The sequence below is a fragment of the Ranitomeya imitator genome, chromosome 3 (genome assembly GCF_032444005.1).
Source record: "Ranitomeya imitator isolate aRanImi1 chromosome 3, aRanImi1.pri, whole genome shotgun sequence".
Classification (NCBI taxonomy): domain Eukaryota; kingdom Metazoa; phylum Chordata; class Amphibia; order Anura; family Dendrobatidae; genus Ranitomeya; species Ranitomeya imitator.
This window is the reverse complement of record NC_091284.1, coordinates 319094894-319120856: the sequence shown is the minus strand read 5'-3', so window position 1 is coordinate 319120856 and position 25963 is coordinate 319094894. Positions and strand designations below refer to the sequence as shown.

At 43.4% G+C, this 25963-nt stretch overlaps 1 protein-coding gene across 7 annotated transcripts in view; it reads right to left on the bottom strand.

The window, feature by feature from the left end:
- The window catches only part of DCAF6 (DDB1 and CUL4 associated factor 6), a 600095-nt gene that overhangs the window by 389180 nt on the left and 184952 nt on the right, over positions 1-25963 (bottom strand). For all 7 annotated transcript variants that reach the window (XM_069756622.1, XM_069756618.1, XM_069756619.1 and 4 more), the window contains 2 exons: positions 15347-15473; positions 14268-14482 (listed from right to left, as the gene is read on the bottom strand). In XM_069756622.1, coding sequence (XP_069612723.1) covers positions 14268-14482; positions 15347-15473 — 342 coding nt within the window. The remainder of the gene's footprint in view (positions 1-14267; positions 14483-15346; positions 15474-25963) is intronic.

Genomic DNA, 25963 nt, shown 5'->3' with positions numbered 1-25963 from the left:
TATTTGTGGGGGGCTGTCTTTCCTTTGGGGATGTTCTCTGAGGCAAGATAGTATTCCTATTTCCATCTTTAGGGGTATTTAGTTCTCCGGCTGTGACGAGGTGTCTAGGTGTGTTCGGTACACTCCACGGCTACTTCTAGTTGCGGTGTTAAGTTCAGGATTGCGGTCAGTACAGTGGCCACTTTCTCCAGTGAATGTTCTCATGCAACTCCTAGGTCACCGGATCATAACACGTACCCCTTCCAATGTACCATGTATTGAAGCAACCGACAAACAAGACGAGAGTCTAAGACTTTTGTCATCTGGAACTCCAGATTACCATCGATATTGACAGGAGAAGGTGGTAGAGGCCAATGTACTGCAGATTCCACGTACCTTTTGAGGAGAGAACGGTGAAAAACGTTAAGGATTCTAAAGGTAGGTGGTAAAGCAAGTCGAAACGCTACAGGATTGACGATGGCTAAGATCCTATAAAGGACCGATAAACCTGGGACCCAGTTTCAGCTTAATGTTCCTCAAGGACAGCCATACCAAGTCACCAACACACAGGTCCGGACTAACCACACTTCTTCAATCAGCCACACTCTAATAATTTAAGAAAGATGGGTTCTAAATATAAGTCGCTCCCTGCCATATGGTAGAGATGGAAGATGAAAACTGTTCATTATCCAGTAATCCGGAAGGGTGATTACCATTGAAAGAACTAAACTGCGGATGGAACCCATATGCCTCGAAAAACGGGGACTTACCGGATGATTCCTGACCACCATTATTTACTGCAAATTCAGCCAACGGTAAGTAGTAACCCAGTCTTCCTGATTCTCAGACACAAAACATCTGAGTTATGTCTCAAAATTCTGATTAACCCTTTCAGTCTGCCCGTTAGACTGCAGGTGAAAATCAGAAGAAAAAGACAAATGGATCCCCAGACGGTTGCAAAATTTGGAGATAAACTGCACCCCGTGATCAGAAACAATATTGGTAGGAATCCCATGCAGTCTAATAATTTCCCTTCCAAAAATTTGAGCCAGAGATTTGGCGTTAGGCAAGGTTGGTATAGTGCAACAAAATGACACATTTTGTCAACTCTGTTCACCACCACCAGGATTACAGTGTTACTTGTAGACAAGGGTAGGTCCGTAATAAAATCGATTGATAAGTTAGTCCAAGGTCTGCTGGGAATCTCCAGAGGTTGGACAGCTGCTGACGGACGAGTATGAGGTCTTTGAATGCTCACAGATATTGCAGGCGGCCACATACTCCCAAAACATCCTTATGAGCAAACGGCCACCAAAAACGCTGAGTAAGTAGGTCCGAGGTGGCCTTATTCCCAGAATGTCCAGCCAACACTGTTTCATGATGTTCACTGAGGACCCTAAGATGGAGATTGATTGGAACAAATAGTTTACGAAGTGGACAGGTAGCAGGGGCATCCCCCTGAACGTCAACCACCTCTTTCAAGATTGGAGGATATTGACACCATCACTAATACAGAAGGTCCGGGAGTTCCGGAAGAACCCAAGGATCGATGATTGATAACATCCTCAGCCAGGAGAACCAAGTTCTTTTTGGCCAGAAGGGAGCTATTATTATTAGCCTTAATCTGTCCTCCCTGACCTTCCGTAGGACTGCTGAGAAGAGGATAGTTGGGGGAAAGGCATATGCTAGACACTGTGTCCAAGGAATCTTGAAAGCATCTAGGGCCTGAGGGCTCCCCCCTGGGGTCTAGAGATCAAAAGGTTTCCACCATTCTGTTGTTGATATTGGAAAACAGGTCTATGACTGGGGTCCCCCCCATTCCCACAACCTGCTTGAAGACGGACTGTTTTAAGACCCATTCACCCTGTCTCAATTGGGTGCGGCTCACAGTCTGCCTTCTCATTTTCTACCCCCCGAATGTGTAATGCGGAAAGGGCTAGAAAATTGCTCTCTGCTGAGGTGAAGATCTTGGAGGTTATGTCCATTAGGGCTCGGGATCTGGCTCCTTCTTGATTGTTTAGGTAGGCCACCAAATCACCCAAACATGATGACCCTGTAGAATGTGTAGGAAATCTGGTAGAGCATGACCCACTGCCCAAAGTTCTTTCTGGTTTGAAGACGCCTCGAGTTCCCGTCCTTTCCATACCCCCTGAGTGACCCTGTTGCCCAGGTGAGCTCCCCATCCTGTAGTGCTTGCATCAGTGATAACTACCCGAGATATCTTTGTTACCCAGGGGATCCCTTTGGACAGGTTGTTGGCGTCCCTCCACCAAACTAGGGAATGAATAGTAGCTGAATTTAGAGACATGTGACCCTCTAAGTGACCCCTTAATGTAGCCTGGTTTTTTAATATGTCCCACTGGAGATCCCTTGTGTGGAGATGTGCCCACTGAACTGCTGGTAAACAGGTCTGAAATGGAACCCAGTAGCAACATCGCCCTTCTCAATGTCATGGAGGGGCTCAGCAAGGCCTTTGACACTAGGTCTATGATTTTTCCTTTTTTCTGAGTTGGGAGGTGGCACTCCTGTTCTCGAGAGTCCAATATTAATCCCAGGAATTCCTGAACTCTGTTTCGCTCTAGCATCGACTTCTTCAGGTTTAGAAGCCAGCCTAGATTCACCAGGGTATTCATTACTCTGTCCCGCTGCTCTCTGCAGTGTTGGGTCGAGTCACTTGCTATCAAAAAATTGTTCAGATAGGGGACTATCAAAATGTCCTGTTCCCTCAGATGAGCCATCATTTCTGCTACTAATTTGGTAAATACAAGAGGAGCTATCAATATTCCGAAGGGGAGGGCTCTGTATTAAAATTCTCTTATCTCCCCTTTTATGGAGACAGCTAGTCTGAGGAATTTCTGGGACGCTTTGTGAATGGGGACGTGGTAGTAAGCGTTGCTGAGATCCAAGACAGTTATAAAACAGTTCGGAAACAGTATTTTGATGGTCGATTTTATTGGCTCCATCTTGAATTTTTGATTTCTCACATAGCCATTTAGTTTCCGCAAGTTTATGATTGTCCGGTAAGACCCATCTGGCTTGGACACTAGGAATAAAGGGGAGTATAATTCCTTCCCCCTTTCCTGATGAGGGACTTCCCAAAGGACAGATTTGTCTAACAGGTCCATTACCTTGCATTCCAGGGCCTCTTGTAATTGGAGAGAATACCTCAGGGGAGTCACTACATAGTTTTGAGGAGGGAGGGAAAGAAAGTCTATCCGAAGGCCTGATTTGACCAGGTTTATTATCTTAGGCTGGTTGAGATTTTTTCCCAGGCCGGAAGGAAATTAGATAATCTATCCCCTCCCTGGGGGAACCGTCACTTTGAGGAATTTTTTGTCTCGGGAAGAATTCCCCAAGAGGAAACCTCTGTCCTTCCTTTTCCCCTCATCCCATCTGTTTTGCTCCCTCAAGGGTCTTATACGAAAAACTGTTTTGTTCTGAAAGGACCGTTTAAGTGATAGTGGGGCTAGATTAGGAAAACCCTTCTTCTTATCCCCAGCTTTTTGCAGGATATCATCCAGTGTCTCCCCAAACAAAAAATGACCCTGACATGGGATTGAGCATAGCTTGAGTTCTGTTGGTAAATCGCTCGGCCAGCATTTGAGCCATAGAGCTCTACGGGCTGCGTTTGAGAGGGCTGAGTATTTACATGTTAGCCTGACAATCAGCCGATGAGTCTGCCAAGAAAGCTGCTGCACCTCTTATCATGGGAATGGATTCCAGTACTTTATTCCTAGGTACCCCATCCCGCAGCCATTTCTCCAACTGATCCACCCATATCATTAGGGATCTGGAGGTACATGTAGCTGCTGAAGCTGTTCTAAGATTTCCCCCTGCTGATTCCCAAGCCCCTTTAAGGAAGGTGTCAGCTTTTTTATCCAAGGGGTCTTTTAATGTTCCCATATCCTCGAAGGGAAGGGCAAATTTTTTAGAGGCCTTGGCCACCGCGACATCAAGTTTAGGCGCTTTATCCCATGATGTGGAAGTCTCTTCCTCAAAGGGGTACTTTCTTTTAACGGAAGGTACAGACGAGTTTTTCCTGTTCGGCTTCTCCCACTCTTTCTAAATTAAGGCCTGAATATTTTCGTTTAAGGGAAATACTTCATGCCTCTTTTGGCCTAATCACCCAAACATTATGTCCTGAACTGTTTTATCGGGACAAGGGTCCAGCACCCCCATAGTAGATCTTACTGCTTTTACCAGTGTATCTACCTCATCAAGGGGAAAACAGTGACTCCCTCCCTCCCTCATCATGATTCAAGGATGAGGAGTCTTGCATATCTGATCCCTTGCCCCCGGAGCTAAAGGAATTGGACAGGGAGCATATTACAGTTTCCTTCCTCTTGACCTTATCCCCCCTCCCTGAGGGACCTAAACACACTCTCAACCTCTGTGTTGATCGCAGAACTCAGTTCGGAGGCAAAGTCTGGGGTTTCCTCGCAGAGCACTTGTCCTATACAAGAGCTGAAAAGCTTCTTATCCCAATACGGGCAAGGCTTTTTCCACACATGAGGCAATACCTCTGCTTTGTTTTTCCCAATCTCTTCCTTCCCTAATAAAAAGGAATATAAGGGACCCCAGTTACAATGGTGAACTTTCACGAAGATCACTCACCAATCGGACGCAGCCACAGGTACTGGTTCTGGAGGATTTGTTGGATCCTGCAAAAGGCGTGTCGAAGATGGTGACTGATTCATCACACCGGAAATTTCTGCTGCGTTGTGTGGAGTGGCTGCTGGACCGACCACTTCACTTGTCAGCAGAGAAACGCTTTTTCTGCATATCTGGTTGCCGCCGCCGCTGCTGGTGGAGGTGTTGCTGCTGGTCGCTGTCCTCCATGGTTACTCACAGGAGACTGCATGCAGCAGATAGCTTCTCTACTCACCGACTTTTTTAAAATTTGCCATTGTGCACATCGCTTCCGAACCCTCCGCCTACTGCGGCCACGTCACTTAGGAAGCGTTTCATCTGCGCACAGGGTGGATAAAAATCAATGTTTTTTTTTTTTTAAATCGGATTTTTTTATTTAAATTGGATTTTTTTTATTTAAATCAGATTTTTTTTTTATTTAAATCGGATTTTTTTCAATAAACTGCTTTTTGAGGAAAATATTTTACCATCCAAAGGTTCTTCCATCATGAGATAAAGCGGAGTTGTTTAACTCAGTAGAATAAAGGCTGTATATGTGTAACATTCACAATGCCATGCTCTTCCAGAGGTTTCTGTAGGATTAGTGGGCAGTTTCTCTCCTATATTATCACAGACGCTCCTAAACTGAGCGTCAAACTGAATTTGACTCCGCAGAGGTCCCAGCCTCTTCTTCACGGCAAAAATGTTACAACATGAACAGAGTTGAGAAAAAGACCTTAATCCTACTGTTCTACAAACCTATGAATACAGAATCAACCCCTTCAGTGCCAAGTCCAAGAAGTTATACAATATGTTTCTGATTGTTTGGAGTGGAATAGATCTGCACAACACAAGAAGAATGTGAATCTAAGTGTGAGGAGGAGGAAGGGCAAGCAGACAAGAAAATGAAAGTGAAACTTTAAGCACAATACTGCAGCATAGCCACAGACAGACAAGTCTGGATCTGTTTCTGTGTACGATCTGAGGTTTATTACATTCTTTCCTTATAATGGCAGCAGGCCGTAAAAGAGACCCAGTTTGGGAATATTTTAATGAAGCTCCTTCGCCTATCGGTAAGGCAGGCATGCGTGCAAAATGCAAACGATGCAACAAAGAGATGCAAGGCCTGGTGGCGCGAATGAGGCAACATCATGAGAAGTGCGGTGATGAAGATGACCAAAGATACACTTCTGAACAGGCAGGATCTTCAGGTTGGTAAACATTTTTATTGAATCCTATTTCTAAAGACTGAACTGTCATGTGTGAGAAAAATTATATTTCTTATTATTACTGCATGTTACTGTCATTTGGTACAGTTATGAAGAAAAACAAATATTCCTTTTGGGGCAGGGGCAGTGATGTGTTGTGTACAATAAGCAGAAATTGTAAAAACAATAAAATAACAGCATTGACTTTTTGTTTAGGGGAATTCATGGATTCTGGAAACTATCCACCTCCAAGATCACCATCATCCTGTTCTACAGTTTCAGAGTTATCCATCCAGGATAGTGCTTCATTAGCAGCAGCATCATCATCAGACACCCACAGCCACATATCACCATCACCCAAAAGGAAGAAAAAACCTTTACCTCCTGGAACCACCATAGATAGGTTTGTGATAAGAACTAGCAGATTAGAAAAAGAGTTGATTGATGAAAAAATTGCCCAGTTTATTTATGCAACGAACTCTTCTTTCCGTCTGACTGAGAACCCACATTTCATTAATATGGTTGGCTCAGTCACTGAGACCAGGATACAGTCCACCCAGCAGAGCTGATGTTGCAGGGAAACTGCTGGATCAAGTGTATGACAGAGAAATGGAGCAATGTGCAACAGCTCTGGAGGGTAAAATTGTTAACCTAAGTATTGATGGGTGGAGTAATGTCCACAATGATCCTATTGTATGTGCTTGTATAACAACAGAAGAAGGTAAAGTCTTCCTTGCACAAACAACTGATACGTCAGGAAATGCACAAACAGCAGAATACTTACAAGTGGCAGTAAAAGCTATAACGACATGTGAACAAAAATTCAAATGTCTAGTACGCGGTTTGGTCACTGACAATGCTGCAAACGTATCCAAGATGAGAAGAGATTTAGAAGAGCAGGGAGGGAATACAAAGCTGCTAATAACATATGGTTGCAGTGCTCATTTGTTGCACCTCTTAGCCAAAGACTTAAGTGTTCCAGAAATAAAGGCTAATGTTGTTGAAATTGCTAAATACTTCCGTAATAATCATTTTGCTGCAGCAGCTCTGAAAAGGATGAGTGGAACCAAGCTAACGCTCCCACAAGATGTTAGATGGAACTCTGTGGTGGACTGTTTTGAGCAATATATCAAAAACTGGCCTATTCTGATGACACTTTGTGAAGAAAATCGAGATAAAATAGATGGCACTGTCACGGCCAAAATCCTCAACATTGGGCTTAAGAGAAATGTTGAACATATGCTGAGCTTCCTGAAACCCATCTCTCAAGCTTTAAACAAAATACAGAAAAATAGCTGTTTTATTGCGGATGCTGTTGAAATTTGGAAGGAACTGAGTGAACACTTAAAAACAGAACTACACATGGACAGAATTAAATTACAAGCAGTAAACAAACGAATGGGACAAGCACTGACTCCAGCTCATTTTTTGGCAAATATTGTCAATATCCAATATCAGGGTCAAAACCTAAGTGCTGAGGAAGAGGAGTTAGCTATGACATGGGTACCCAGCAAGCATCCATCTTTAATGCCAACTATAATAAACTTCAGAGCTAAGGGGGAACCATTCAAGAAATATATGTTTGCTGAAGATATTTTAAGGAAGGTCACACCAGTAAACTGGTGGAAGTCACTTAAGCGCTTGGATTTAGAGACTGTTCAAGTAATGATTTCACTTTTAACAGCAGTAGCTTCTTCTGCAGGCGTTGAAAGAATATTCTCTTCCTTTGGACTCATTCATTCTAAATTGAGAAATCGGTTGGGTCCCAATAAAGCAGGAAAGCTTGTTTTTCTTTTCCAGATTATGAATAGGAACAAAGAAGAAGATGATGATGAAGATGACAACAAGTGAGCTACAGAGGACAGCACGGACAGTAGTATTTAAGTTTTTCATTTGTCGGCTGGGCTGACAGTCTAAGTTTCTTATAATATGTATATATTTTGTTTAGCCAAATTAGTTAACAAACATGGATGTTTGTTTAAGCAAATAACTTATGCTGTAATGTTGTTATTGTTTCAGTTGAATAAATCTATTTAAATTGTTATTAAGGTCAGGATTATTTTTCTCCTTCCTAAGTACAACAGAACAGTGGTGTCCAAATATGAATGATATCCCATTAAACTGGGGAGAAAAAGGTAATGTAAAAAGTGATTCTAAAAATCTTCATCTACTTGCATGTTAAAGTAGCAAGAACTAGTTTAGGTAGAAACTTTGATTTAAATCACTGATTTAAATCAAGCCTTACTGACTAGTGATTTAAATCGTGATTTAAATCAGTTAGATTTAAATCAAATCCACCCTGTCTGCGCATGTGCCCGCTGGGAACCTGCAAGCCCAGCTTTTCTTCCGGGTCGGTGACCATCTTGCTCCACCTCTAGGGCGCACTCTGTCCAAGCGTGCGCCCGCCGAACCCAGGAGTTCTTCAATTCCGGAGCGGCAGCCATCTTGCTGGATCATCAGGGCACACGCTGTCTGGAAGCCCCTGTGTCCTCTCCGGAGTGGCGGCCACGCTTTTCCCCGCTCACCCTGCAGACACCTCAGTCCCTGCGGTGGTGGCTTCAGGCACCGCACCAGCCGTGGCAGGGGCCTTCCCGCTGCCAGAACCCGGATTGGCCGGCCCTGGATCATCTTCATCCCGGATCTTCATCAGACGGTGTCTTCATTCAGGTACCACAAAAAACTGAAAGTTTCCTGTCAGGGACAGGACACAAACTCGTGCGGGGGAGAGGTATCGCCCTTTTATCTGTAGGTTCCCTGTCCCTGAAGGGCGGATCTCCTCTCTCCATGGTGCTGCCATGGGGGATAGCGAAATTAGATTTTTTACTTTGCACGAGCTCTGCAAACAGCTGAATTTCAGCAGCACTAAATGACAACGTGAAATATGGCATGCTGAATCGCGATAGTATCAGAATTGATTCAGTGTGGATGAGGCCTGTATAACAAAGAAGACATGCTCCAAACAATTTCAAACTCTGATCTAGCCTACTGTATCACGTTTATCACAGAAAAAAAAATATATATATTTTTTTTACTCTGCTACAGCTGTGCACAAAGATGAATTTCATCGCCAATAAATGACATGGTGAGATATAGCTTGCTTCATCGTGTTAGCAACTACAAAAAAAATAGGATTTTGAAAGGTCTACTCGGGCATGGAGCACAATAGAAGCAGTGCACAACACACTTCTATGATATGTGCCCTGCTGGCTTTGTCTGTGGACCTCAGTAATAGCACAAGAAAAAAAAAAATCAGCTGTAAGGTTGATTTCAAAGCCACACAAGACACCAGGTCTCTAAACTATCTGAGTAAGAAAATCTCGTAGCTAACTACCTAAAATCTAGCTGCTAACACTGTCAGCGTCAGGAGCAGCCTCTCTGCAGCGTCAAAATGGCGCTAACACAAGATGTCCGCTATTTATATGGAGAAAGAAATGTGATTTCAGCAGGCAGGCAATGACACAAGCAGTTGTGTCTGGACATTGTGGATGTTTCCTGCTCTCTGATTTCCTGCTCTCCCCATCGCCTACCCTCAAACACATGCCCCCCACTCGTCATAAACCAACACTATCGTAGCCAAAGTGCTCAAAATACTTTAGTGGCAATGCAAATATTTTCCTGCACCTTGACCAAATGTAACCGATTATAAAAATGTGCTTGTGCTTCCGATCAAGAATCTGAATGTGCCATATTCATGCCAAATTTATGTTTGGCCATCGTTTTTCAAACCTATTCGCTCACCTCTAGTCACAACTTGCATACTTCCCCTGATGTAAAGCCAGTGACTTGGTCAGTAACTTGCTGTATATCTCTGAGGACAGTGATTGGCTACAAAGCTCATGTGCAGGGTATGGGCTGTGAAGTTTGCAGCTTAAATAAACAGCAGACTGTGGGGAAGCAGCATAATGTGCAGCTGGAAAGGAGGGAGATTTAAATGGTTTTATTATTTAGGAGGTATTGCTGCCTGATATCAGTGTAACTAGGATAACCACTAGTAGCCTCATTTCTGCCAATGCTGGAGCTTAAACAGGATTTTTTTTTCAAAGATTGACTAAAATTACATAACATTTCTGAAGTTAAAGCGGTATTATTTCCCCTGTCTGCAGGTTTGTTTATTTTTTTAGTACAATTGTCACATACTCCCCTTACCAGGACCAGAGTTGAGTCCCCAGTGCTGCAACTAGTGTCTGATGAGGTCTGCAGCTTAGTGCATAGACCAGACAGAATTTAAAAAAAAAAAATTCTTTATCAATCACTATTTCCAGAACACTTGTAATAAAAAAAAACTCATCATACAGAACCAGCAAAAACAGGAAAAGATCCAAATCCCAGTATTCGGCAATGCATTCCCCATTTCGCCTTGTATAAGGAAATATTACAAGACATAAGACAGAACTGCAGGCAATCGTATAGTGCAGAAAATGTAATGGAAATTCATGTTCATGTGTCAAGTGTCCATGAGAAAGGACTTTATGCAGAACAATATGTGGTGAAAGCATATTCCAGTACAGTTTCTGCACTTTATTGAAGCTGGCATTTTTTTTTCTTTAAATTTCCAGCATAGATACTGCCAGAGTAGGAAGTAATAAGTAATCGGTAGAGTTATAATTCCAAGGTTAATAAAACTAATTACAACATTACTACACCCCTATGCAGATTAGAATAATGCTGCAGATATCTTTAAAAAAGTGATATTGAACCTTCTGAGTCTTAAAAATAAAGCAGAGATATTTGGCTTCCAATATACAAGGGCTTCTCACAAAATCAGAAAATCATCAAAAAGTTCATTTACTTCAGTTCTTCAATACAAAAAAAATTAAACTCATTATATTGAGTCATTACAAACAGAGTGATCTATTTCAAGTGTTTATTTCTGTTAATGTTGATGATTATGGCTTACAACCAATGACCACTCAAAAGTCATTATCTCAGTAAATTACCGTATATACTCGAGTATAAGCCAACCCGAGTATTAGTCGAGACCCTTAACTTTGCGACCAAAAACTGGGAAAACTTAATAACTCGAGTATAAGCCTAGGGTGGAATATGCAGCTGCTACCGGTAAATTTAAAAAATAAAAATAGATACCAATAAAAGTAAAATTAATTGAGATATCAGTAGGTTAAGTGTTTTTGAATATCCATATTGAATCAGGAGCCCCATATAATTCTCCATACAGTTCATGATGGGCCCCATAAGATGCTCCACACAAAATACGCTCCATATAATGCTGCACAAAGGTTAATAATGGCTCCATATGATCCTCCATAGAAACATTTGCCCCATATAATGCTGCACAAATACTGATTATGGCCCCATAAAATGTCCCATAGAGATATTTGCCCCATATGTTGTTGCTGCGATTAAAAAAAAAATGACACACTCAACTCTCGTCACTCAGGCCCCCGGCTCTTGCAATATTCTCCTGTCCTCGTTCCACCACCGGGCTCCGTCTTCAGTGTCCTCTGCACGGACGTTCAGGCAGGGGGCGCGCACTAACCAAGTCATCGCGCCCCCTGACCTGAGCGTCACAGCAGAGGACACGGAAGACAGAGCCCGACGGTGGAACGAGGACAGGTGAATATCGCGCAATGCTGCTCACCCTCCCTATTATATTCATCTGCACCAGACACGGTGCAGCTTCCCTGATGGTCTTCTCTGGGCGCTGACAGCTTCTTCCAGCGTTGAGCGGTCACCGGTACTGCGCATTACAGTAATGAATATGCGGCTCCACCCCTATGAGAGTGGAGTCGCGTCCAAATTCATTACTGTAATGAGCGGTACTGGTGACCGCTCAACACTGGAAGAAGCTGTCAGCGCCCGGAGACCATCAGAGATGCAGGGACTGCGCTAGGAATAAGTTATTATGTCACAGCCGCCGCTCCCCAGCCGACCTTCCTGGGACAACGACTCGTGTATAAGCCGAGAGGGGCACTTTCAGCCTAAAAAAATGGGCTGAAAATCTCGGCTTATACTCGAGTATATACGGTAGAATACTTTAGAACACCAGCATGAAAAATGATTTTAACATCCGAAAAGTTGGCCTACTGAAATGTATATTCAGTAAATGCACTCAAGACTTGGTCGGGGCTCCTTTTACATCAATTGCTGCATCAATGTGGAGGTGCATGGAGGTGATCAGCCTGTGGCACTCCTGAGGTGTTATGGAAGCCCAGAATGCTTTGATAGCAGCCTTCAGCTGGGTCTGGTGTCTCTCATCTTCCTCTTTACAATACCCCATAGATTCTCTATGGGGTTAAAGTCAGGCGAGTTTGCCGGCCAATCAAGCACAGTGATACTGTTGCTTTTAAATCAGGTATTGGAGTACAAAACCCTAACCATGACATACAAAGCCATCCACAACCTGTCTCCTCCATACATCTGTGATCTTGTCTCCTACTTACCTGCAAGCAACCTCCGATCCTCACAAGATCTCCTTTTCTACTCCCCTCTTGTCTCCTCTTCCCACAATCGCATAGAAGACTTCTCTCGCGCATCACCCCTACTCTGGTACTCTCTACCACAACATATCAGACTCTCACCTACCATCGAAACCTTCAAAAAGAAACTTAAGACCCACCTCTTCCGTCAAGCCTACAACCTGCAGTAACCACCAATCAACCACACTGCTGCACGACCAATCTCTACCCTCGCCTACTGTATTCTTACCCATCTCTTGTAGATTGTGAGCCCTCGCGGGCAGGGTCCTCTCTCCTCCTCTACCAGTCGTTACTTGTATTGTTTAAGATTATTGTACTTGTCTTTATTATGTATACCCCTCCTCACATGTAAAGCGCCATGGAATAAATGGCGCTATAATAATAATAATAATTTTGGCAATGTGGACAGGTGTCAAGTCCTGCTGGAGAATCAAATTTCCATCTCCAAAAAGCTTGTCAGCAGAGGGAAGCAAATTTTCTTGGTAGACAGCTGCGCTGACTTTGGTCTAAATAAAACACAGTGGACGTACACCACCAGATGACATGGCTCTCCAAACCATCACTGATTGTGGAAACTTCATACTAGACCTCAAGTAGCTTGGATTGTGTGCCTCTCCACTCTTACTCCATACTCTGGGACCTAGATTTCCAAATGCAATGCTAAATTAACTTTCATCTGAAAACAACACCTTGGACCACTGATCAACAGTCCAGTTGTTTTTCTCCTTGCCCTAGGTAAGACACTTCTGGTCATGAGTGACTTGACACAAGGAATGCGACAATTGTAGCCCATGTCCTGGATATGTCTGTATGGTGGCTCTTGAAGCAATGACTCCAGCAGCAGTCCACTCCTTGTGAATCTGACCAAAAATTTTGAATGGCCTTTTCTTAGGCTACTTTCACACTTCCGATGTACTGACGGACGTTGTGAAAAAACTGCACGACATGGGCAGCAGATGCAGTTTTTGCAATGCATCTGCTGCCCATTCTGCAGTCCGGGGAGGAGGGGGCGGAGTTTCGGCCGCGCATGCGCAATCAAAAATGGCGAACGCGACGCACAAAAACCGTTACATGTAACTTTTTTTTGTACTGACAGTCCGCCAAAACACGATGCATCCGTCGCACGACGGATGCGACGTGTGGCCATACGTCGCAATGCATCGCTATTGCAAGTCTATGGAGAAAAAACACATCTTGCGAGCAACTTTGCAAGATGCGTTTTTTTTTCCCAAAACGACGTATTGCGGCGTAGTCCAAACGACGCAAGTGTGAAAGTAGCCTTAATCCTTTCAAAGCTGCAGTTATCCCGGTTGCTTGTGCATGTTTTTCTACCACACTTTTTCCTTACACTCAACTTTCCATTAGTATACTTGGATACAGCACTCTGTGAACAGCCAGTTTCTTTAGCAATGACCTTTTGTGGCTTACCCTCATTGTGGAGTGTGTCAATTACTGCCTTCTGGACATATGTCAAGTCAGCAGTCTTCCCCATAATTGTGGAGCCTAGTGAAACAGACTAAAGAACCTCTTTAAATGCTTAGGAAGCCTTTGCATGTGTTTTTTGTTTTTCTAAATTACTAAGATAATTACTTTTGGATTTTCATTGGCTGTAAGCCATAATCATCAACATTAACAGAAATAAACACTTGAAATAGACCACTCTGTTTGTAATGACTCTATATAAGTTTCACTTTTTGTATTGAAGAACTGAAATAAATGAACTTTTTGATGATCTTCTAATTTTGTGAGAAGCACTTTTATCTCACAAAGCGGCCGGGAGTCTTAAGAAATGGATTAATTCCATGAATACATTATTAGACAATTACTGCAGAAGTATAACATAAGTTTTGGTCACATATTTCCAGACAATTACTATTAATGTAAATTCCATCTCCACTGCATTCAAAATAGAGGGCTGAATAACAGGTATAGGACTGTCCTATGTCTTGTACATGAATGAACACCTTACCTACCTTATAGGTAACACACTGTACACCACAGAGTAGACACTCACCTCTTCACGCTTCTGATTGGATGAGGAAAACTTGAGTTCTTTTATTTGATCATCTTTTGGATCAAATAAATATATATAATCTGACGAGTAGCTTACAAGGACCTCTTCCCCATCTTCACTGTAACATAAAGAAGTTACACGACAAGACTTGTTTATAAGATGTGGAGGTACAAATCGTACGCACATTCCCATTGTTCCACGATTTGAGTAATTGCCTGTCAATGAAAAAACAAAAACACTTGACATTGTAATTATGCTCAGAAAACAAATCTATTTATTCAATGGTGTGCTAATAAAAGTCATTTGCATATGAAATAATGGTTAAAGGGGTAGTCCGCTTCTTTAATATTGATGGCCTATCCTTAGAATTCTGCCAATCACCTGCTCCTGATGGAGGTAGTGGCCAGATGTGTTTGTTTTGGAGCAAAAAAGCACATTCACTCGAATAGAGGTGAATCTGCAGTAACCAGTCACTATCCAATTAACGGCTTTGGGCTATCCAGCACCTCAAATGATCACATCCGGCTGCCGCCACCACCAGGAACAGCTGATCAGTGAGGATGCAAAATGTCGCACTCCAACCAATCTGATATTGATGACCTATCCAAAGGAAAGGCCATCAATATTACAGTACAGTGACAGTGCACTCTTTCACCAGCCCAGATGAACAGTCACGAGCCAACAAGAGAGCACCGTTAGTGCAGACTGCAAGAAGATAACCCAGTAAAAAGGAAAAGCAGCTGTGACACTGGTTTCAGGGGCGGGCTTGTCTCTATTCTCACTCTTTGCCGGGTTTTCTCCTTAAAATGAGCAGTGCACTGTAGTATGGAGGGAAAGTCAGGGAATTTTTAATTAAAGTACATTAGAAAAGCAATTCAATTATTACATTAAACAGATAGTATTATTTTCGGAGCACCCCTTTAATGAATTTGACGTATTTTATTCCTGGACGCTCTTCATTAAGACGAGAGCACAAAATCCCAGTCTTAATGATTAAAGGCCAGAGTTCCTTTTTTTTTGGAAATTTAATTTTTCCCGAGCTAATAAACCTATTAATATAAAATGTTAACCATTGATACCTGTTGCAAGCATACGGCGATCATATATTCTCACAGAACTATCTGAACATCCAACGGCAAGATAATACGGTGCTGGAGGACATACAGTTATTGATGTAGCTGCACGTCGACAATGGACTAAAATATCCTGGAAACAAAAAATACAAAGATAAAGAATGTAGGTGGTAAGACAAATATTATGTGCCAATACACTTTCATTTTGCATAAATGACTATTTATTTAAACCAAACATGTAAAGGTAAGGGAAATTTCTGGGTGTATAAATTGATACACATAATTATAATAGTAATTTTTCAATTTATAGTAGTGAAGAGACCCCAGGAAATCGGACTGTGTAGAGAGAGGGGGACAGTCGGTGCACAATATGAAGAAAGGGGGGGGGGGGAGAAAAACCGATCAAAGTAGTCCCCGAACACAAAATAAAGGTAACAAAAAATGTTTTATTAGAAACATGTAGTAACATGGGTAACAAAACAATGTTGGGAGTTATCCGCTAAAAACGCACAAAAAAGAATTAAAAACACGGACGCTACACCCGGTACAATTACCCTTATGGAAGGAGGACCATTGTAAGTAATTACCATGTAGTATGTATTATCAAACATATGGAGAAAGTGCATAGATATTGAAAAGAATCGTGATATTATCTCTGAAAAGAATTAAAGTGCAAATGCCGTAAGCCAATTCCTTATTTTGGCAAAGAGAAAAGTGATATACCACAACATCAGTATACAAAGGGATTTTTAGAGACAGTGTTCATATTAACGTGTTCATGTCTGTGAGGTCACCTACTGGTGACATCCATAGTGTAACAACCAAAAAAGGAGGGCAGCAGACTAAGGCTGCTTTCACACATCAGGTTTTTTCTTTCAGGCAAAATCCGGATCCGCTTTTTTCTTACGCTGGATCCGTTTTTTTCCCCATAGAGTTGTATTAGTGCCGGATTGTGCCTAAAAGACATGCAATTCACCCGTTTTGTGCCGGATCCATCCCTTCAGCCTGAAGGGACGTTTCCGGCAATAAACGCATGGAACTGATGTGTGAATGAACGTTTCCGGCGCCCGAATCCGTTTTACACATTGAGCATGCACAGAAGCTTTGTTTTTTTTTTGTCTCTCTCTCTCTCTCACGTTCTCTCTCTCAGTCAAAAACCATGCGCAGTACAGAGAGCCAGATCCAGCTAAAAAAAAAAAATCCGGTGCAAAAGATCCGGTGCATCAGTTTTTCACAATTTACCCGGATCCTTTTTTTCAGAATTATAAAAATTGGCTTGGTCATTAACATGCAAACCACCCTCAGGGGTAAAGGGGTTAAAGAGTCTCTAAACTCTTGGGATATTTTTTAGGTTTTACACCCATTCTGAACCGATCGTTGGGTCACCAAATTCTGAGGCTTTCACCAGCATCAAGCCCACGGCTTAGTAATGGAGAGGCGTCTATTAGACACCTCTCCATTACTAATCCTATAGACACAGCCATAATAAAGTCCTTTAATTGAAAAAATTACACAGACTCCCTTAATATTCTCAATTAAACCATACTTAACACCTCGCCTAATTCCACCAAAGCTCTCGATCTCCTGTAATAAAAATAAAATAAAAAAACAATAATATACCACACCTGTCCGTCGCTCTGTCCCACGTCGTAATCCATGTCTGGGGGATAATTAGTTATCAACCTGGATGGTACCAAGATGTGACTGTCCAGGCTGAGAACCACTGCTGAATGAGCTGCTGGGAATGCAGCGTCAGTGACCAGGGTGACGTCATAGAGGTTACCACCGGTCACAGAGCTTAGTTTTCAGTCGGCTGAGCTGCAGTGATATCCAGTGAAATCCCCGCTAGCACTGAGAGCCGGGATAGGAGTAATAGTCCCATCAGCCGCCGCCTACAATCTCTTTTATCACTTACAGTGCCTTGCGAAAATATTCGGCTCTCTGGAACTTTTCACCCTTTTCCCACATCTCATGCTTCAAACATAAAGATACCAAATGTGTATTTTTGGTGAAGAATCAACAACAAGTGGAACACAATTCTGAAGTTGAACGAAATTTATGGTTATTTGAAATTTTTGTAAAAAATCAAAAAATGAAAAGTGGGGCGTGCAATATTATTCGTCCCCTATAACCCCTTCATGACCAGGGGATTTTTCGTTTTTCCGTGTTCGTTTTTCGCTCCCCTCCTTCCCAGAGTCATAACTTTTTTATTTTTCCGTCAATTTGGCCATGTGAGGGCTTATTTTTTGCGGGACGAGTTGTACTTTTGAACAACATCATTGGTTTTAGCATGTCGTGTACTAGAAAACGGGAAAAAAATTCCAAGTGCGGTGAAATTGCAAAAAAAGTGCAATTCCACATTGTTTTTTTGCTTGGCTTTTTTGCTAGGTTCACTAAATGCTAAAACTGACTTGACATTATGATTCTCCAGGTCATTACGAGTTCATAGACACCTAACATGACTAGGTTATTTTTTATCTAAGTGGTGAAAAAAAATTCCAAACTTTGATAAAAAAAAAAAAAAAAAAATTGCGCCATTTTCCGATACTCGTAGCGTCTCCATTTTTCGTGATCTGGGGTCAGTTGAGGGCTTATTTTTTGCGTGCCGAGATGACGTTTTTAATGATAGCATTTCGGTGCAGATACGTTCTTTTGATCGCCCGTTATTGCATTTTAATGCAATGTCGCGGCGACCAAAAAAACGTAATTCTGGCGTTTCGATTTTTTTCCCCGCTATGCTGTTTAGCGATCAGGTTAATACTTTTTTTTAATTGATAGATCGGGCGATCCTGAGCGCGGCGATACCAAATATGCGTAGATTTGATATTTTTTTATTGATTTATTTTGATTGGGGCGAAAGGGGGGTGATTTAAACTTTTATGTTTTTTTTTATTTTTTTCACATTTTTTTAAACTTTTTTTTTTAACTTTTGCCATGCTTCAATAGCCTCCATGGGAGGCTAGAAGCAGGCACAACGCGATCGGCTCTGCTACATAGCAGCGATCTGCTGATCGCTGCTATGTAGCAGAAATGGAGGTGTGCTGTGAGCGCCGACCACAGGGTGGCGCTCACAGCCACCGGTCATCAGTAACCATAGAGGTCTCAAGGACCTCTATGGTTACAATATACAAGCATCGCCGACCCCCGATCATGTGACGGGGGTCGGCGATGACGTCATTTCCGGCCGCCCGGCCGGAAGCGGTAGTTAAATGCCGCTGTCTGCGTTTGACAGCGGCATTTAACTAGTTAATAGGTGCGGGCAGATCGCGATTCTGGCCGCGCCTATTACGGGCACATGTCAGCTGTTCAAAACAGCTGACATGTCCCGGCTTTGATGCGGGCTCACCGCGGAGCCCTGCATCAAAGCAGGGGAGCCGGCATCGGACGGTATAGTACGTCCGATGCCGGTAAGGGGTTTAAGGGCCACTGTCACCCCCTCCAGCCGTTATAAACTAAAAGAGCCACCTTGTGCAGCAGTAATGCTGCATTCTAAGGCTACGTTCACATTTGCGTTGTGCGATGTTGCGTCGGCAACGCACAACGCAAACAAAAACGCACAAAAACGCACGCTAAAACGCAGTTTTGTGACGCATGCGTCCTTTTTTGCCGAATTTTGGATGCAAAAAAAATGCATCTTGCTGCGTCCTCTGCGCCCACACTTGCGTAAAAAAAAACGCATGCATCGCAAAACGCATGCAAACGCATGTCCATGCACCCCCATGTTAAATATAGGGGTGCATGAGTCGCCGCGGCTGCACCCGACGCAGCCCGGCTGAACGCAAATGTGAACGTAGCCTAACAAGGTGGCTCTTTTAGTTTTAGGTTCAAGTATACCCCATAATGCATAACAGTGCAGGACGGAGATTCCAAAGGCGGCTAGCTGCAATGCCCGCGCAGGCGCAGTCTGCAAGCCTGGCTGGGACGTCAGACGGCCAGAGCTTACTGCGTCTGCGCAGCACAGCAGTACACTGCGCAGGCGGCGGTTTTGAAACGTACACAGCGCTGAGGGGGCGGCGCCGAAAGCGCAAAAAGATTTGAGTGACGGCAGAGGAGAGGTTAGAGCTGGGGAGTGAGGACTCGCCTCCCTGGCTCGAGACAGGAATTGGGGCGAAGTATAAAAAACGCTTTATTTGGGGTACACTTGAACCTAAAAGAGCCACCTTGTTAGAATGCAGCATTACTGCTGCACAAGGTGGCTCTTTTAGTTTAGAACGGCTGGAGGGGGGTGACAGTGGCCCTTTAACTTAATACTTTGCTGCGCCACCTTTTGCTGAGATTACAGCTGCAAGTCACTTGGGGTATGTCTCTATCAGTTTTGTACATTGAGAGACTGAAATTCTTGCCCATTCTTCCTTGGCAAACAGCTCGAGCTCAGTGAGGTTTGATGGAGATAGTTTATGAACAGCAGTTTTCAGCTCTTTCCACAGATTCTCGATTGAATTGAGGTCTGGACTTTGACTTGGCCATTCTAACACCTGGATATGTCTATTTGTGAACCATTCCATTGTAGATTTTGCTTTATGTTTGGGATCATTGTCTTGTTGGAAGACAAATCTCCATCCCAGTATTAGGTCTTTTGCAGATTCCAACAGGTTTTCTTTAAAGGGACTCTGTCACCTGAATTTGGCGGGACTGGTTTTGGGTCATATGGGCGGAGTTTTTGGGTGTTTGATTCACCCTTTCCTTACCCGCTGGCTGCATGCTGGCTGCAATATTGGATTGAAGTTCATTCTCTGTCCTCCGTAGTACACGCCTGCGCAAAGCAATCTTGCCTTGTGCAGGCGTGTACTATGGAGGACAGAGAATGAACTTCAATCCAATATTGCAGCCAGCATGCAGCCAGCGGGTAAGGAAAGGGTGAATCAAACACCCAAAAACTCCGCCCATATGACCCAAAACCAGTCCCGCCAAATTCAGGTGACAGGTTCCCTTTAAGAATGGTCCTGTATTTGCCTTCATCCATCTTCCGTCACAATCCGTCGATTTTTGTCTGAGCATGCCTGGAAAGATTTTAATATCCGGGAAAAAGTCAGTTTCTCTCTCTCTCCTGTTTTTACATTATTAACCTTTTTTACACCAGCAGACTGTCACGCAGGCTCTCTTGGCTCTCCACCTCCTAGGCTTCTGTCCTCCGGCACTTGCTGCGTCTGCCCGCTGATGACGTCAGCAAGCACCGGACACACGTAATGCGCTGCTATGGATGAGCAGGCGCGCTGCTATGGACTGTGGAGCGTTCCCCCGCTTCCCCCGCCCCCAGACGGATGATGCAATCACGTCTGCGCAGGCATTCAGTTTGGAACGCACGTCCATAATGGCGTGTGTTCCAGCTGAACAGCGCTGCTGCAGATGGTAGCGCGGCTTCTCAGCGGCTAAAGCCATTGGAAATATGTATTTTCCTATGGCTTTAGGCGACTACTGTGTTTTGGCCGTTCGACCCCCGCCGGGGACGCGACCCACAGGTTGAGAACCGCTGGTATAGATATATAGATAATACCAAGCCCGATGTTTAGTAATAAAATGGTACATAAAGAGTTAACCCATTCACGACCTTGCCTTTTTCCGCTTTTGCTTTCTCGTTTTTCGCTCCGGTCCTTCCCAGAGCAATAACTTTTTTATTTTTCCGTCAATATGGCCAAGAAACCAAGAAAGTTTCACAACAAAGTCCCACGCAGGGGAATATACATAAGTGTAGTCAAATTCTAGATTAACCTTGATAGTATTAAACAATACAATTAAACACGCAGACAAGGACAGGTGGTTGAAAAAGACAAGAGGAGGGGAGGGGGGGGGAGTAAGAGATCCATTACTGCATCAGAGTACTATCAATGGTCGGGCATAAGGGGCGAGTCCAAGGAAGTCTATCGGACACTAAATTGGCCTCATAGTGATAGTGATAAGACTTGGTCAAGATTACTGCTAGAGTTCCTTTCGATCCACGGCCTCCATATTTGATAGTAAGGCTCCCATGAGTCATCTCTTGTAGCTTGTATTCGTTCACATAGCATGATAGTGTTCATCTTGTCAATTACTGAAGAAAGAGATAGGGTAGTTGTTTTCCATTTCATTGCAATGTGTAGCTTAGTGGCGAGGAACAGCTGATTGACTAAATTATGAAGTTTGTTGGAGAAGCCCGGGTATCTAGCCCCCAGTAGGAACACCGTTGCATCTAATTGAATCGCCCCACCATGTAGCTCCTCCACAATAGATTTAATCCTTAACCAGAGGGCGGATACAATCGGGCAATCCCACCACGTGTGCTTCAAGTCGCCCATGGCTCCACACCCCCTGAAACACCGATCCGATAAATTTGGGTAGATGGCATGTAATTTGCTCGGAACCAAATATGTCCTATGTAGGAGCTTGATGGATGTCTCAACTAAAGAGGTTTGGAGACTACCCTTAGAGAGAGAGCAGCAACATTTTTGCCACTCCATTGGGGACATTATCATATTAAAGTCTCTTTCCCATTGAATCATATATTTGAGTTTTACATCCTCTGATATTGCATTCAGGGTTGAGTATATTAATGAGATGGCTCCCCTGCCCAGCGGGTCATTCAAACATATTTGCTCATAACCCGATGGGCGGTGGGTGACACCATGTCCTAAAATTTGTTCAGCAAAGTGAAAGATTTGGATGATACGCAATATTTCAGAGTTTGGTGGGAGGTACTTTTGGATGAACTCTTGTTTGGTGAGTAGAATGTTAAATGGCGAGGTAAGAGGTTTAAGGGTAATTAAACCCCCAGATACCCACCAATGGAAAGGGCGAGGCTCCAACCCTGGTGGAAAAGCTGGATTATGAAAAATATGCGTCATTAAGGAAGTTTTGGATTGTAGGGAATGTTTAAATCTTTCCTTCCTCCATAACATCAAGTAATGTGCTGTGAATGGAGCTGATGCATGGATCCCTTTCGGAAGTCTCTGCAACGACCACATGAGGCCTGGTAGAGTGAATGGAGTCAGGAAGTGAGATTCGAGATTCACCCATCTAGGCGTGCTATGTTTATCTGCGTTGGCACTTATTAGCTGGGCTAGTTGGGCCGCTCTATAGTATAAAGTGAAGTTGGGCAGAGACATACCTCCTCGTCTTCTATTAATAAACATAGTTTTTAGTCTTATCCTAGGTCTTTTCCCCTGCCATTTAAATTTAGAGATCGTGTTATGGATATCTAGTAACGTTTTGGAAGGTAGAGGAATGGGCAAAGAGCGGAAAATATACAGAAATCGTGGTAAGGAAACCATCTTAATGGCGTGTAGTCTACCTAACCAGGATAAGGACATAGATGACCATCTGGTAAGGTCCGACCTGAGATTTCTAATTAAGGGGGCATAGTTCCATTTAAATAGAGTCGACCTATGGGAGGTTAGATTGATGCCGAGATAGGTTAAGTATTGCTCATTTCTGGTAAACTTAAATTGTGCTGTTGTTGTTTTGTGTTTCCCTGAGGGTGTTAATGAACAAGGCTTCAGATTTGTCAACGTTAATCTTGAGGCCAGAGACCAGTTCAAATTCATGGAGGGCAACGAAAAGGTTTGGGAGTGTAATAGTGGGATTAACTATGGATAATAGTAGATCATCTGCAAAAAGGCTAGCCTTGTATTGATCACCTCTGATTATAGGTCCATTAATGTTGGGGTTGGCTCTAATAGCTTCCGCCAGGGGCTCCATGGCTAGGGCAAATAAGGCTGGGGATAGCGGACATCCCTGCCTGGTACCACGTTGTATGTTAATAGGGGTAGGCTGGTTTGAGGGTAATTTCAGATAGGCCGTGGGGTGATCATATAGAAGTTTAAGGCAGGAGATAATACTGCTTGGGAAACCAAACTTAGCGAGGACTTCGAACAAGTATGACCATGATATCGAGTCAAAAGCCTTCTCTATATCGAGCGCTAGCAAGAGCAAGGATTTCTTGGAGTGGTTAGCTAAGTGTATTAAATTAAGGTTCCTCCTAATATTGTCAGGGTCCTGTCTTTTGGGGATGAACCCTACCTGGTCCCGGTGGATTAGAATGGGCAGTATTTTATTTAGTCTGGCCGTGATTATGGATGTGAAAATTTTTAAATCTATGTTTAGCAATGAGATAGGCCTATAGTTTTTGGGGTAGAGGTGAGCCTTCTTCGGTTTTGGGATTACAGTTACGTGAGCGATGTAAAATTCAGGTGGCATTTGAGCTCCGTTTAGTAGAGCATTACAAAAGCTCTGTATATGAGGTATAAGTAAGCTGTCAAATTTTTTGTAGTATAGTGCCGTAAGCCCATCAGGCCCGGGAGCCTTGTTTTTTTTTTTAATTTTTAATTGTTGCTTTTATTTCGTCAGAGTTGATTGGTACTTGGAGATGTACTATGTCTGAGTCCGGGACTTTAGGTAGTGTCAGATCTTTGAGGAAGCTCTGGATGCGTGGCGGGGAAGGGGGCTGCGGGAGAGAGTATAGGTTTTGATAATATTGCTGAAACGTTTTATATATTATATCTGGGTGTGCAGTATTACGGCCTGTAGGATCTTTAATGGAGGGGATATTATTCAGAAGCTCTCTACTCCTAAGTTTACGGGCCAACATGCTGCTTGGTTTGTTAGCATATTTGTGAAAAGTAGATTTAGTCCATGTCAGGGCCCTTTCTGATCTATTTGTTAAAATGGTATTGAGTTGTAATTTAGTTTCACGAATTTTCTTGATTAGATAAAGTGAAGGGAGGTTTTGGTTTGCCTGTTCTAATTTGGAGAGTTTTTTTCTAAGTGCAATTGTAGTTCAGACCTTTGCTTTTTCCTGTTAGAGGCAATTTTGATCAGGGTCCCTGTTATAAATTTTTTATGTGCCATCCACACAGTTCCCGGGGACACGTCTGTGGTATTGTTAGTTTGGAAATATAGGTTTAGCTCATCCTTTATAGTAGATAAGACCATTGGGTCTGTTAGTAGGGACTCGTTCAATCTCCACCTGAACAGCCTAGAAGTGGTAATGTTAAAGTTAAATGCAGAAAGGACGGCATCATGGTCTGACCAAGATGATACAATATGTCGGGAGTATAGGATCGAGGGGAGTGTTTTGGAGGAGGTGAGGTGTAAGACAATTCTGGAATAGGACTTTTGTGCGGGGAAGAAATATGTGTATCCCCTCTGAGGGCCATTTAGCTCTCGCCAGATATCTGCCAAACAATTTACTTTCAGCATTTGTAGGATTTTTTTTCTGTCTGTTTTTGATAGGTCTGCTCGATTCAGTGAACTGCTGTCAAGTGACGGGCTCAAAGTGAGATTAAAGTCGCCACACCATATAAGGTGATGATTTGAGAGTAGAGCTAATTTTGATGAGATTAGACGTATGACCCGAGTCTGAGTGGCAGTTGGCAGATAGCTATTAACAATGCATATATTTAGACCCTGCATGGTTCCCATCAAGGAAATGAACCTGCCCTTAGGATCTCAGTACGTGTTAGTGGGTTGGAATGGAAGGCTGTTTTTAATTAGAATAGCCACGCCCCTCGTTTTGCGGTCCCAGATTGAAAGGAAAAATTTCGAATAATGTGCATCCAGGAATTTGAGGTGGGAAGAATTGGAAAAATGGGTTTCCTGAAGGCAGATTACATCTGGGTTGTGCTTCCGATAATCGAGGAATGCCTTTTTACGTTTTAGAGGCGAGTTGAAGCCCCGCACATTATGGGAGAGCACTCTACACATGCTTAATTAAATGGACACTGCTAATAAGAGGCAAACCATCGCCCTCCACCCGACCTCGACCCACAAATTCACCATCACAGCAATAATCTCTATGTGGAAACGAAAGGAAAGAGACAAACAGGGGAAAGACGTTGACACAAAACATAACATAAATTTTCCAAAGGGCATTGAGCCCACAAGATGCGGCGATCTGGGATCCCATATTAAGAAGGACACCAAATTTCGCCGAGGTTGGGCAGCATGTTGCAACCCCGAGAACTCCAACCCTTGAATCATACAAGGTTGACTTTATAATAGGGGGAAGAGGGGAGAGAGGGAGAGAGAAAAAGAGAAGAGAAAGGAAAAAGAGAGAGAAAGAGAAAAAAAAAGGGGGGGGGGATAAGCGGGGGGGAATAATGAAGAAGGGGGGATAGGGAGATGGGTGCTTGATAATGTAATGGAAAGTAGTTCAACTGTAAATAGACCGAGCTTTAACTGCTAGGTAGATGACCTAGTTTCAGAGCAGGGCAAAACCAACAACTGGCCCCACAACAGAACCCAAAGGCACACAAAACATTTTGAGGAGGCCAAATCCTGGGTTATGCGAGTCAAGTGACCTGGGTGTTTTGGCTTCTTGTTCTGGGAGGGTTCCTCCATTCCCTTACATGCCTGAGTTTTCTCTGTGGGAGCGAGGAGGTCTCTGAAGATAGTGGGATACCAGCCTTAATTAAGGCCTGAGTTCCTTCCTCTAGGGTCCGGCAGGTATAGAGTTGGGATTTGAATGTGAAAATAAGGGCAAACGGGAAGCACCACCTGTATTTGACCTGGGCCTCTTGTAGGGAGGTCGTAATCGATCTGAGGGCTCTTCTCCTAGCCAGTGTGGTGGGCGCAATGTCTGCATAAATGTGCACTGAGTCTGGCAGGCCGAGTAAGATAGGATGGTTTCTAGCTGCCAGCAAGATCTGATCA